This window comes from Bos javanicus, chromosome 15 (assembly GCF_032452875.1).
Source record: "Bos javanicus breed banteng chromosome 15, ARS-OSU_banteng_1.0, whole genome shotgun sequence".
Lineage (NCBI taxonomy): Eukaryota > Metazoa > Chordata > Mammalia > Artiodactyla > Bovidae > Bos > Bos javanicus.
This window is the reverse complement of record NC_083882.1, coordinates 50,908,654-50,920,236: the sequence shown is the minus strand read 5'-3', so window position 1 is coordinate 50,920,236 and position 11,583 is coordinate 50,908,654. Positions and strand designations below refer to the sequence as shown.

General features: G+C 43.1%; 1 protein-coding gene across 1 annotated transcript; it reads left to right on the top strand.

Annotated features, from left to right (window-relative positions):
• Positions 1-8,346: 8,346 nt before the first annotated feature.
• LOC133226778 (olfactory receptor 51G2-like) lies at positions 8,347-11,364 on the top strand. The gene is made up of 2 exons (XM_061380651.1): positions 8,347-8,853; positions 9,716-11,364. Exons 1-2 carry the CDS (start codon positions 8,734-8,736, stop codon positions 10,694-10,696), a joined length of 1,101 nt encoding a protein of 366 aa, XP_061236635.1. The 5' UTR covers positions 8,347-8,733; the 3' UTR covers positions 10,697-11,364.
• The last annotated feature ends 219 nt before the right edge of the window (positions 11,365-11,583 follow it).

The window sequence follows — 11,583 nt, the reverse complement described above, 5'->3', positions numbered from 1 at the left end:
GAGCTGTTGCTTCATCATTATGACTTTATTTTCAACCACCTTCATTCCCTAGGCACAGGCATAAATTTAGATAGATAACTTTTCTCCTCTCCGGCAGACTCTCCATGTTTAAAGCACACATGCACATGTCTTTGGTTACATGCCTGATTTCTCATTCTCTCTAGAAATGGAAATTCCTGGCAGCCTCTGTTGCCCCGGAGGAACAGACTACGGCTCAAACTCTATTACCAACCAGGGTTCTTGGCCTTCCCCAGTCAACAGAAATGGACTAATTGACTAGAGGGCAGACAAGAACTTCAGGCAAGGCTTTACCTGTGGCCCTGCTACAGAAGGGGTTACAGTGACAGCCAGCAACATGTTCCCTTCCTTGCTTGCTCCCTGAGGGGCACAAGCTTGAGGGTAGAGGTGTGTCTATTGGTTGGGCCAGAGGGGTGGCTTAGGTGCTTTGCTCACCTCTGCGGTGATGTCTGCAAGGGGGGCTTGCGCAATACCCTGCTTTTGTTCCTAACACGGTGTTTTTCCTCCAGGCTCTTCCAAAGTGGCAGTTTTTTTTTAAGTCTCTTTTGTATCTTTTGGGGCCAGAATTTGCCCCAACGGCACATGCATGCAGTTATTTTTAGTCCCATACAGTTTTTTTGTATTTTGTTGCTCTAAGAGAGGTGTGTCCAAGTGCAAGCTTTGCAACACTGCAGCAAAGGGTCCCAGGTCCCAGCCTTCTCATAATCATCCTCTTAGTCCCCACCTACCTCCATTTATAGTCAGGCTGGGGGTTGGCTCTTGGGAAGGAGCAGGCACACTTTAACCTCCTTCTGGCGCCTCCTATGGAAAGTCATCAGGATGGACTGCCTTTTTTTTTTTTTTCTTTAAATGTTTATTTGGCTGCACCGTGTCTTAGTTGTGGCACATGAGATCTTTGTTGCCTCATGCAGGATCTTCCCTGTGGCACCTGGGCTCTCTAGTTGTGGCATGTGGAATATAGTTTCCTGACCAGGGATTGAACCCAGGCCCCCCACACTGGGAGCTTGGAGTCTTAGCCACTGGACCACCAGGGAAGTCCCAGGATGTACTGCTTGATACTTTCTTCCAAGTCCCCCAGCTGTACTCAAGGGATTCAGAAACTTCAGCTTCAAAAATCTCTTGGATTTGCACACAGATCCCAGCAGACCTGTTATTTCCCTAACTTCATCAGGAGAATTATAAAGTACTGGTCTTCATTGACAGCAGAAAATGCTTTTCACAAACACTGGTTCAGATGAGAGGAGACGCAAGCTCTGGAGCCATGGTGAGTTCTGGGACTGGGGGGTCGGAGCCGGGGCCTGGGGCCAGGAGACTGAGCCTGGAGGTCTTGCACCACCGCCTTACACCAGCAGCATTTCAGCCCTACACATGCTGCCTCAGGGCAGCGCTGAATGTTCTCTGCTTAGGGCAGGCAACTACCCTTCAGGTCTTTCCATAACCTGAGAGGTGAGAGTTACCTCAAGGCCTTTGCGGATCCTCCTTATTATAACATACTGGGCTTGGGTGGGCATCAGGAATGGGTTCTTACCACATTAGTGTCTTTTCTGAGTTTGATGGTTTCTTGTTGAGAAACATGGTGACCTCATGATAAAAGGAAACACTGCTCCCTCTCAGTCCTCAGCCAACTAGCCAAACCAATAGAACAAGCCCCAGATACACCCCACAGGGTCTGCTCTTTGCACAGGCTGAAAGTGACAGCTTTCCTGGATCCTACTGTGGGGCTTCTGATTATGGGACAAACAGTCATAGAGGATGGATTCTGCCTTAATCTGGGGTCAAGGTGAATGAGCAAACCTCCCCTTAGACTGTATATTCTGACTAGTTTGAGCAGGCATAGAGGGGTTACTAATCCTTAGCTAACCCGAGTCAAGCAGGCTGACAGCTATGTAATAGCTGATCAGAGTTAACATTTGTTCACTAAGGGATTATGAGTTCTTGATAACCTCACCATAACTCAAGAGAGAAATTTCCCTTTTACAGGTGAAAGCATTAGGAGACAATGTTAAGAAATCTGCCCGTGATCATATAGTTAATCGGTACTGGAGCCAGGATTTAAACTTAGGCAATCTGGGTCTGGAACATATACTTCTACTCTGTGCTGCCTAGCCTGGAAAATACATGTGTAAGATGCCAACTCTGAACATCCCAACCTCTGAAATGCTAATATGAGGAGACTCATGATTTTAATAGAACAACCATTATTCATGGTATTTAAGGCCTTCAAGGAAATTAAAGAGATATCACATTTGCAGATATATGAGACCTGCTAAAACCATTTGAGACCATAGAAGGCTGGGTTACAATATATTCACAGGTACCGGTGATTTACATAAACAAACCTCTAAACCAGATTGATTCTGCCTACCTACCTAACATTTTAACTTAAATATTCAACACTAGAGACATTCTGAATTCATTCCAGACCATAAGATCTCTTCCTAAATAACTAGGCTTCACCAGTTAAATCTAATCAAGGATTTTTGTTGCCAGCTTTTGAAATGAGACAGCACATATACAGTTGCCAGATTTGAAGGGGATCTACTGTTTAAAAACATTTAAAGAGATAAAACATTTTTTTTTTTTTTTTTATTTTTATTTTATTTTTTATTTTTTATTTCTATATTTTATTCTTCCAATTTTATTTTATTTTTAAACTTTACATAATTGTATTAGTTTTGCCAAATATCAAAATGAATCCGCCACAGGTATACATGTGTTCCCCATCCCGAACCCTCCTCCCTCCTCCCTCCCCATACCATCCCTCTGGGCCGTCCCAGTGCACCAGCCCCAAGCATCCAGCATCATGCATCGAACCTGGACTGGCAACTCGTTTCCTACATGATATTTTACATGTTTCATTGCCATTCTCCCACATCTTCCCACCCTCTCCCTCTCCCACAGAGTCCATAAGACTGTTCTATACATCAGTGTCTCTTTTGCTGTCTCGTACACCGGGTTATTGTTACCATCTTTCTAAATTCCATATATATGTGTTAGTATACTGTATTTATGAACATTTTAAGAACTGATAGGATCAGATTTATTTAATAACAATTTCTTCCTATATGGATCGCATATCTATAAACAAACAAGCCTTTAGAGGAATTGCAATTTTCTTGCTATACTCGGATTTCACTGCAGTTTCATTGGTGTGTGTGCCTAGTCACTCAGTCATGTCCAACTCTTTGCAACCCTGAGAGGATTGTAGCCTCTCAGGCTCCTCTGTCAATGGGATTCTCCAGGCAAGAATACTGGAGTGGGTAGCCATTCCCTTCTCCAGGGGATCTTCCTAACCCAAGGATTGAACTTGTATCTCCTGCAGTGCAGATTCTTTACTATCGGAGCCACCAGGGAAGCCCCATTTCACTGATAGCTTTCAGGATTTAAGTCTTGTATGAAAGCAGTGGCCTTTCTGTTTATGTGCAGTGTGGGCTGAACATCTCTTATTCATCCGTAGAACATAAGACGGCTTCAAGCTGCTAGAAAGCAGCAGAAAGTAGAGGGGTCTGTGTTGTTTTTGGGGAGCTGGAGCCCCTGCAGATAGGTAGCGGCTGCCCAGTTACAGGTGCCAGCCTAGATAGGTTTATGCTAAGCTTATTTCTGAGCAGAGCAGTATTAGAGCTATTCTTCGCTAAAGCACAACAGCTTCATGGTCTTGGGGAAAACTTGACTCCCCAGCTCCCCATAGTCCTTGCTAAGCCAGAGCTGCAGTGCCAGGGCCTGTTTTTCTGTAACCTCCCTTTTAACCCCATGCCTGGGGCTTCTTCGGTCCCAGGACTCAGCTGGAAAATCCAGAGGCTTAAAGCCTAGTATCCCCTTGGGCATTGGTTGCCATGAGATCATCTTATGGAAAGAAGGTCTCTAATCTTCTCCAAGCTGGGTCATTTCTTTTTGGTGGCTCACAGTTTGGCCTTGAACCAAATTGGGGGCATACTTCTCTGGTTAGAGAAATATAGTTTTTGTACTATTCATGGTCTTCTGGAACCTGGATGAATAAAATGATAGAGGGGCAGAGAGCGTAATTCAGTTTTTTTTTAAAATCATCCTTGAAAGGGTGTGCTATGCATTGATTCTCTGTCACTCTCACCATCTCTTTCTCATTGTTTCTCTTTCCACGTATAGTTTTACCATGTTTTTCTTTTGCTCTCTCAAGAGAGTTTTTATTTGAGGAGAAAGTTCTTCCTAAGCCATGAGCCTATAACTAAACTCATGTAGTGTGCAATACAAAAATTGTCAATAAGCATGTGGGGCCCTTATAATCTTAAAACTTGAGGGCTTGGTGCATATAAGCAGTCAGGGAGGAGGCAGGGATGGTAAATGAGATCTCATAAATTTGAAATCCTATTTCATCTTCTTTGGGGATGAGAATTTGCAGCTTTCATAATATTAATAACCATCATAGCTAGCAGGCAGAGGCAGCATAGCACAGTGCTTAAGAGTGTGGACTCTGGAGTTTAGCACAGGGAGCTCAACTCAGTATTCGATAATAACCTAAGTGGGAAAAGAATTTGAAAGAGAATAGATGTATGTTTATGTATAACTGAATCACCCTGCTGTACACCTGAAACTAACACACCATACTCCAACGTAAAGTAAAAACTAAAATAAAATTAGAGGAAGAAAAGAATGTGGGCTCTGGAGTCTGACTGTTTACATCCACTTTCTTAATTTATGAGCTTAGGCCAGTTATTTGACCACTTAGTGCCCAGTTTTCCTATATGCAAAATGGGAATGAAGATTATTCCTATCATAAGGCAGTAAATACTTGCTTGATACATACCAAGCATTATTATTTTTAAGTGCTTAGTATGTGCAAGGCACTATCTGAAGTGCTTTTCATGTATTTCAGTCTCTATATTGATCTTGAAGAGACACATTATTTTCAAAGATTTTAGAGATTAGAGTACTGAGAAATGGATAGATGCATGAGGCTTGGAGTCAGATGGACTGTGCTTGAAGCCAGTCTCTTCTTCTTCCTCTTAATGGGGTCACTGATAGGTTTCCTCCCTTCTCAGGCTCTAGTTCCTCATTTGCAGAAGGGGAATGGTACCACTTACAGGTTTTGGAAGGAAGGAGACTTACTGAGATAATGCGTGTGGAAATAGTAGGTGTCTGTGCTTATTGTTACATTTTAATGCCTGCTCTGTGCTCAACAGGGCTTCCCTGGTGGCTCAGTGGTAAAGAATCTGCCTGCCAAGGCAGGAGATGTGGCTTTGACCCCTTGGGTTGGAAAGATCCCTTACAGAAGGGGATGGCTTCTCACTCCACTATTCTTGCCTGAGAAATCCTATGGACAGGAGCTTGGTGGGCTTCGGTCTAAGGGGTCGAAAAAGAGTCCAATACGACTTAGCGACTAAACAACAACGATGGTGTGCTCAAGAAGTTTATAGACTTTTCCATGTTCACAACCACTCTATGAAGCTAGAGTTATTGTTTTTTTTTTTTTTTTTAAACATGATAAGGGTACAGACTTTTTGTGAGCTTCTTGTAACGCCTGTAGCATTAGAATGGAGGGAAGAGGAGGCAGCCTCCCTGGTATCACACACTGCTGAATTCTTGGGTCTTGGTTGCAGGCAGGCTGTGCATGGTAATTTGGCCATTGCATCCAGATGATGAGCCACAACCTATGTTGAAAGGCTGGGAAAATCTGGGAGCGATGGAAGCAGAGAGGCCTGGCTGGACTAGTATGAAGACTACTTCTCTTAGGTGATTTCACTCTGGTCTCGGATGTCCTCATCTGCTTTAAAGGGAGATGAGGGTGGAGGGAGGGGACAGAAAAGCTGACCTTTAAATTATCCTGAGGACAAAACTAATAATCACAAAGTATCAGAATTGCTTTTTCTTATATGAAGCACTTAAGTGAATAGCCTTTCTCTTTAGGGCAGCTGAGATTTAAATCCTGGATCTATCACCTAACATCATGAACTTGGGGAAGTTATTTAGCCTCCCTGAGCCCCAATTTCTTCATCAGAAAATCAAAAAATATCTCACAGGGTCAGAGGATTAAGTAAGCATGTGTGTAGTGAAAGTGAAAATGTTAGTCACTCAGTAGGCAACTCACTCCAGTACTCTTGCCTGGAAAGTCCCATGGAGGGAGGAGCCTGGTGGGCTGCAGTCTATAGGGTCGCTGAGAGTCGGACACAACTGAGCGACTTTACTTTCACTTTTCACTTTCATGCATTGGAGAAGGAAATGGCAACCTACTCCAGTGTTCTTGCCTGGAGAATCCCAGGGACGGGGGAGCCTGGTGAGCTGCCATCTATGGGGTTACACAGAGTCGGGCATGACTGAAGTGACTTAGCAGCAGCAGTGTCTCTTTGTGACCTCATGGACTGTAGCCCTTCAGGCTCTTCTGTGCTTGGGATTCTCCAGGCAAGAATGCTAGAATGGGTTGCCATGCCCTCCTTCAGGGTCATCTTCCTGACCCAGGGATCGTACCTGAGTCTCTTGCACTGTAGGCAGATTCTGTACCATCTGAACCACAAGCGAAGCCCAAGCATATGTGTAGAGAGCATTTATAAAGGACAAATAATGTAATTTTCTGACCCTTACAATTATTTAGTGAAAAATAAATAAATAAACTTAGGATCCTGAAGAAGTGTCAGAAAGCAAGGGACATGGCAAAAAGGGGAAAAATTAGGGTAAGGCAAGGTGGATGTAACTCCAGTACAGTGATACAGGGATCTCTAGGGAACAAAGAGAAGGGGGATGTCCAAGTTGCTTGAGAAGGTCCAAATATTTGAGAAGGCTATTCTCTTTTTCAGATGGGATTGTGGACACATGGTTGTCATTTGACTATGCTGTGGACAGAAGCTTTATGTAAAACTATATGATGGCATATGGAATGATAGTCCACGAAAACATTGCACACAGGTGGGCCTCAAGCTGCTATTTTGTGTATAGGCTAAGTTGTATCTAGAGAAAAGTCTACTTGGGCTCTGGCCTATCAGATAATGCATGTCTTGCCTGACAGTTTGGGAAATATTTCATAAGCTTTCTGCTTGAGTATCAGGGCTGAGCTGAGATCAGGATCACCCACTTTGGCTTACAGCAAGTTATTCAACCTGAGAAGATGGTAGGAACGTGCTTACTCAGTGTCTGACACATAGCAGTAAATTATAGCTATCACTCTTACTATTGTAATCTCCATCAGAAACTGATTGGTGGAAGCTCACAGGCCCATATTGGAACAAATAAGCACATTCTTTTAGGGCAGGGGTCCCCAGCCTATAGGATCTAATGCTCTGAGGATTAGGATCCTATAGGATCTGATGATCTGAGGTGGAGCTGATGTAATAAGAGAAATAAAGTGTACAATACAAGTAATGTGCTTGAATCATGCCTTCCTCACTGTTCCACAGAAAAATGATCTCCCATGAAACTGGTCCCTGTTGCCACAAAGGTTGGGGACCACTGCTTTAGGGGACTCCTGTCTTACATGAGCTTTCGTTGCTATATGCTGTTTCTTAGTGCAACACTTGACACATAATGGAAAGTAAGTTTAGTAAGACAGTGAGTAAAACAAACCATCTGTTCACTCCTTCAATTCACTCCTTGAATGAAGAGAGCCAGACAGAAAAGAGTATCTGCTGCATGATTCTTACAGGTGAAATTAATCTGTGGTATTAGAAGCTGGGATAATGGTTATCATTGAGAGGATGGAGTGACTGGAAGGAGTCACAAGGGGTTCCTGGGCGGCTGACAAAATTCTGTTTCTTGAGCTGGGTGCTTGTCACATGACTGTGTTCACTTGGAGGAAATTCATCGTTTTACATTTAGGAGATATCGACTTTTTTACGTGTATTTTATATTTCAACTAAAAAGAAATTTTTTAAAATTAATTTTTGTTGGAATATAGTTGCTTTACAATTTTGTATTACTTTCTACTGTGCAGCAAAATGAATCAGTTATATGTATACATATAAAGACATTTTAAGTATTATCAAATATGGTCAATTTGCTGAGTAGAAAGATACCTATGAATCATGTTTATAATGCTTAGGGGAGAGGTGACTGAGTAGGCTACAGATGTCAGAACAGGGTCCTTCCTCTCCTGGACCCAGTATAAAGATCTTGCTTAGACCTGATCTTGCGGCATCAGGGACCAGTGAGGATCATTAAACAAGGTGACAATAGGAGATCTCTTCCTGAAACAGATCTGATCACTGTGTTTCCTCCCCAAGCATATGCTCATTTAAATGTCCATGCTTTCCTTTCCTTTTCTTCAGTATTCTGATTATGATTTGAATGGAAATTTGTAAGGTGGATCAGAATACAGAAATACTGAAGAAAGTGGAATAGTTAGGAGGCTATAATAATATCTGGGGAAATGATGATTTTGGCTAGATTATTTTCTTTGGGATCTTAAAGGAGGAGATAGTTCAAAGATAATTGGTTTGTGGATATATTATAGAGTGAAAAGAGATACTGAGGTGTTTTTTTTTTTTTTCTCCCTGGAGATTTTGAGGATAACAGGAGAGGGAGGTAGGCCCAATAGGTTTTGGAAGGTGAGTTCTGGGTGGAAAGAGGAATTATAGTTTGTGGTTCTGCAGGACATTCAATTCACAGGCATACCAATGTGAAAATACTTACTAGATAAATGGAGATACAGTTCTGTTGCAAAGGAAAGAAACGGGAAGCTTTGTAGCCCAAAAGTGTTATGTGAAGTAATGGGAAAAGGTGGGCTTACACACCACACTCCGGGCTCCTTGCTTAATGTTATCAACCTTCTCTGCTTGGCTCTGTAGGTGGTGCCCCTCAAGACCTGCCAGGTTCACCCTTCAGTACCCAACTCTGGAGAACAAAGCACTTGGTGCTGTCACAACAGCTTTTATGGTAAGAGGGGATTAAAAAAGAAAAGATATTTAAGGGCAAATGCCTTCTAATTAAGCCCATAGTACAGGACTGTCTCCAAGGGTCAGAATAAAATGTGCAAGTTTAAGCAGCCCATGGGGTGGAAGTGGGATTGGGGAAGGAGTTTAACAAAGGTGAATCCATCTCATTTCTCATCTTGTTTACCAGATTTAGCTTTAAAGAACACTTGAATACTCCTTCTAGGTAAACCCATCTTCACAGAGGAGACATTTGTCACCAATGAACGCACTGGAAAGAACCTTTGGACCTCAAAGTCTTTTCCAGAAAAGAAACACAGAAAATGTTGGTTCCAGAACAGAATTAGGAAAAAACAAAAAGCTTTCTTAGAGGATGGTTTTGAAAATATTTCATGGGTTTGAATGTGTCCCTTTTGGTGTATTTGTATCTGTTAAGATAAGTCACACTATGGAAAACCTGCTTCTAAGAAATAGAAATGGAATCTAAACTGCTTGTTTCTAACAGCATACTAAATTCAAATATAAAATTATTCTCCTTTCTATATTATTTAGTCTGAGAAGACACTTGAGATAGCTTTTGAGTATAGCTTAAGTGAAAAAGGAGGGTGTTTAGGCCAAAAAGATGGTAGATATCCAGTGGCTAAAGCAATATGCAGAGATTAGCTCATAAAATTTATTCAGTATGACTTTATTCAAGGAGAAGATTAAATGATCCAGGAAACAGAGGGGAATGGAGCTCCTCAGAAGAATGAGGTTTCTCTCATGGCCTGAGAAACAGTGATGGGGCAACTCTTCTTTTCTAGCCCTTAGTTCTTGGTAGGGACTTTTAAGTGATAATCAAAGGAATGAATGCTTCTTCTTTGTAGGGTGGACCACTGCCTCCTGAAATCATGATGTTCTCCTGCAACACCAGCACTTCTGGTCATTCTACCTTCCTCCTCACTGGCTTCCCAGGTCTGGAAGCTTCTCACCATTGGGTTTCCATCCCCATCAACCTCATCTGTGTGGTTTCCATCCTGGGGAACAGTATCATCTTCTTCCTGGTCAGCACAGATCCAGCCTTACATGAACCCATGTACAGCTTCCTGTCCATGCTGGCAGCCTCTGATCTGGGCCTCTGTGCCTCCACCTTCCCCACCATGGTGCGGCTCTTCTGGCTGGGTGTTCGCGAGCTGCCCTTCGATCTCTGTGCAGCACAGATGTTCTTCATCCATGCCTTCACCTATGTGGAATCTGGGGTGCTGCTGGCCATGGCCTTTGATCGCTTTGTTGCCATCCAGGACCCTCTGCACTATGCCTCCATTCTTACCCATTCAGCCATGGCCAAAGTGGGGGCTGCCATCCTGGTGAGGGCCATCCTGCTCAATCTCCCAGGACCCATCCTCCTGCGGCGCCTGCTCTTTCCCCAGGTCAGTGTACTCTCTCACTGCTACTGCCTGCACTGTGACCTTGTGGGACTGGCCTGCTCAGACACTCAGGTCAACAGCCTGGTTGGCCTGGTCTCCATCCTCCTCTCTTTGGGCTTTGACTCTTCCCTTATCATGCTCTCCTACGCCCTGATCCTACAGACCGTGCTGAGCATTGTCTCCCCTGGGGAACGATTAAAGGCACTCAACACCTGTGTCTCACACCTCTGCATTGTTCTCATCTTTTACTTACCCAAACTGGGGCTGTCAGTTTTGCACCGAGTAGAAAAGCACAGCTACCCTGCTCTGGCAGTGCTCATGGCCAACCTGCACTTCTTGGTGCCACCCTTCATGAACCCCATCGTCTACTGCATCAAGTCTAAGCAGATCCGTCAGGGCCTCTTAAAGCGCTTCCAGCAGAAAAGGGTTGATGTCTCTTAGAGCAGCAGAAGGATCTCGTGGTATGCAACCTCTGTGGGTCAACCTGGATCTTGGGGGAGGATTAGTGGTGTAGTTAATTTTTGAGGTTTCTGGATGGTTCAGATCTTACCACTGAGCCTTTTTTGGGGCACCATCAGCTTCTATAGTTTTGGGGGACAGAGATCATTGGAAAGCATATAGAAGTATCATCTTGATAATCCTCTTGTTGCTCTGATCAGAGTTGAAGTATTTCAGACTCATGTATACAGTAACATCTCCTGGCCTGGGGGACTTAACCCCACCCACGGAGAGGATGTGTATGCATATCTGTTTGTATAGGCACTTCTATTCTTTTCCCCACCAGATTCCACCCTCCCCCACAATTCATTTCAAACTTTTGGAAAAGCTATATTCCTATTATATTGTTTATAATAAGAATATTATGTATAAGTGTATTCTGTATCATCTAAGCCACCAGGGAAGCCTATACTATATTCATCTGAATACTGATCTCCCACATTTAATATTAACCAACTCATATACCAAGAAACAGAAAAGAGGAGTGGTTGGTAGGAAATGCATAGGATAAACTGTACATGCTAAGTCCGTCTATACCTATTTACACCTTAGGGAGTATTAGTTTTCTCTTGGTTCTCTTCATGTATGTCTCTGCTTTGAGCTAGAGAGAAAGTTTGGCACTGTCAAGCCCTAGAAGGCTGCTCATTGTCTGTTTAGATTTTATGATTAAGTATTTGAAATAATGGTTAGATCCACTTTCTGAGCTTGCATTAGAGCCCACATGAGGGAAGAGTCCAGATTTGGTGCTAGATTCCATGGTTTTAACTTTGAAGAAAACATTTCACCCAGGATTTACAAAATCTCTATATTGCTAAAACTGCCAACCCTAT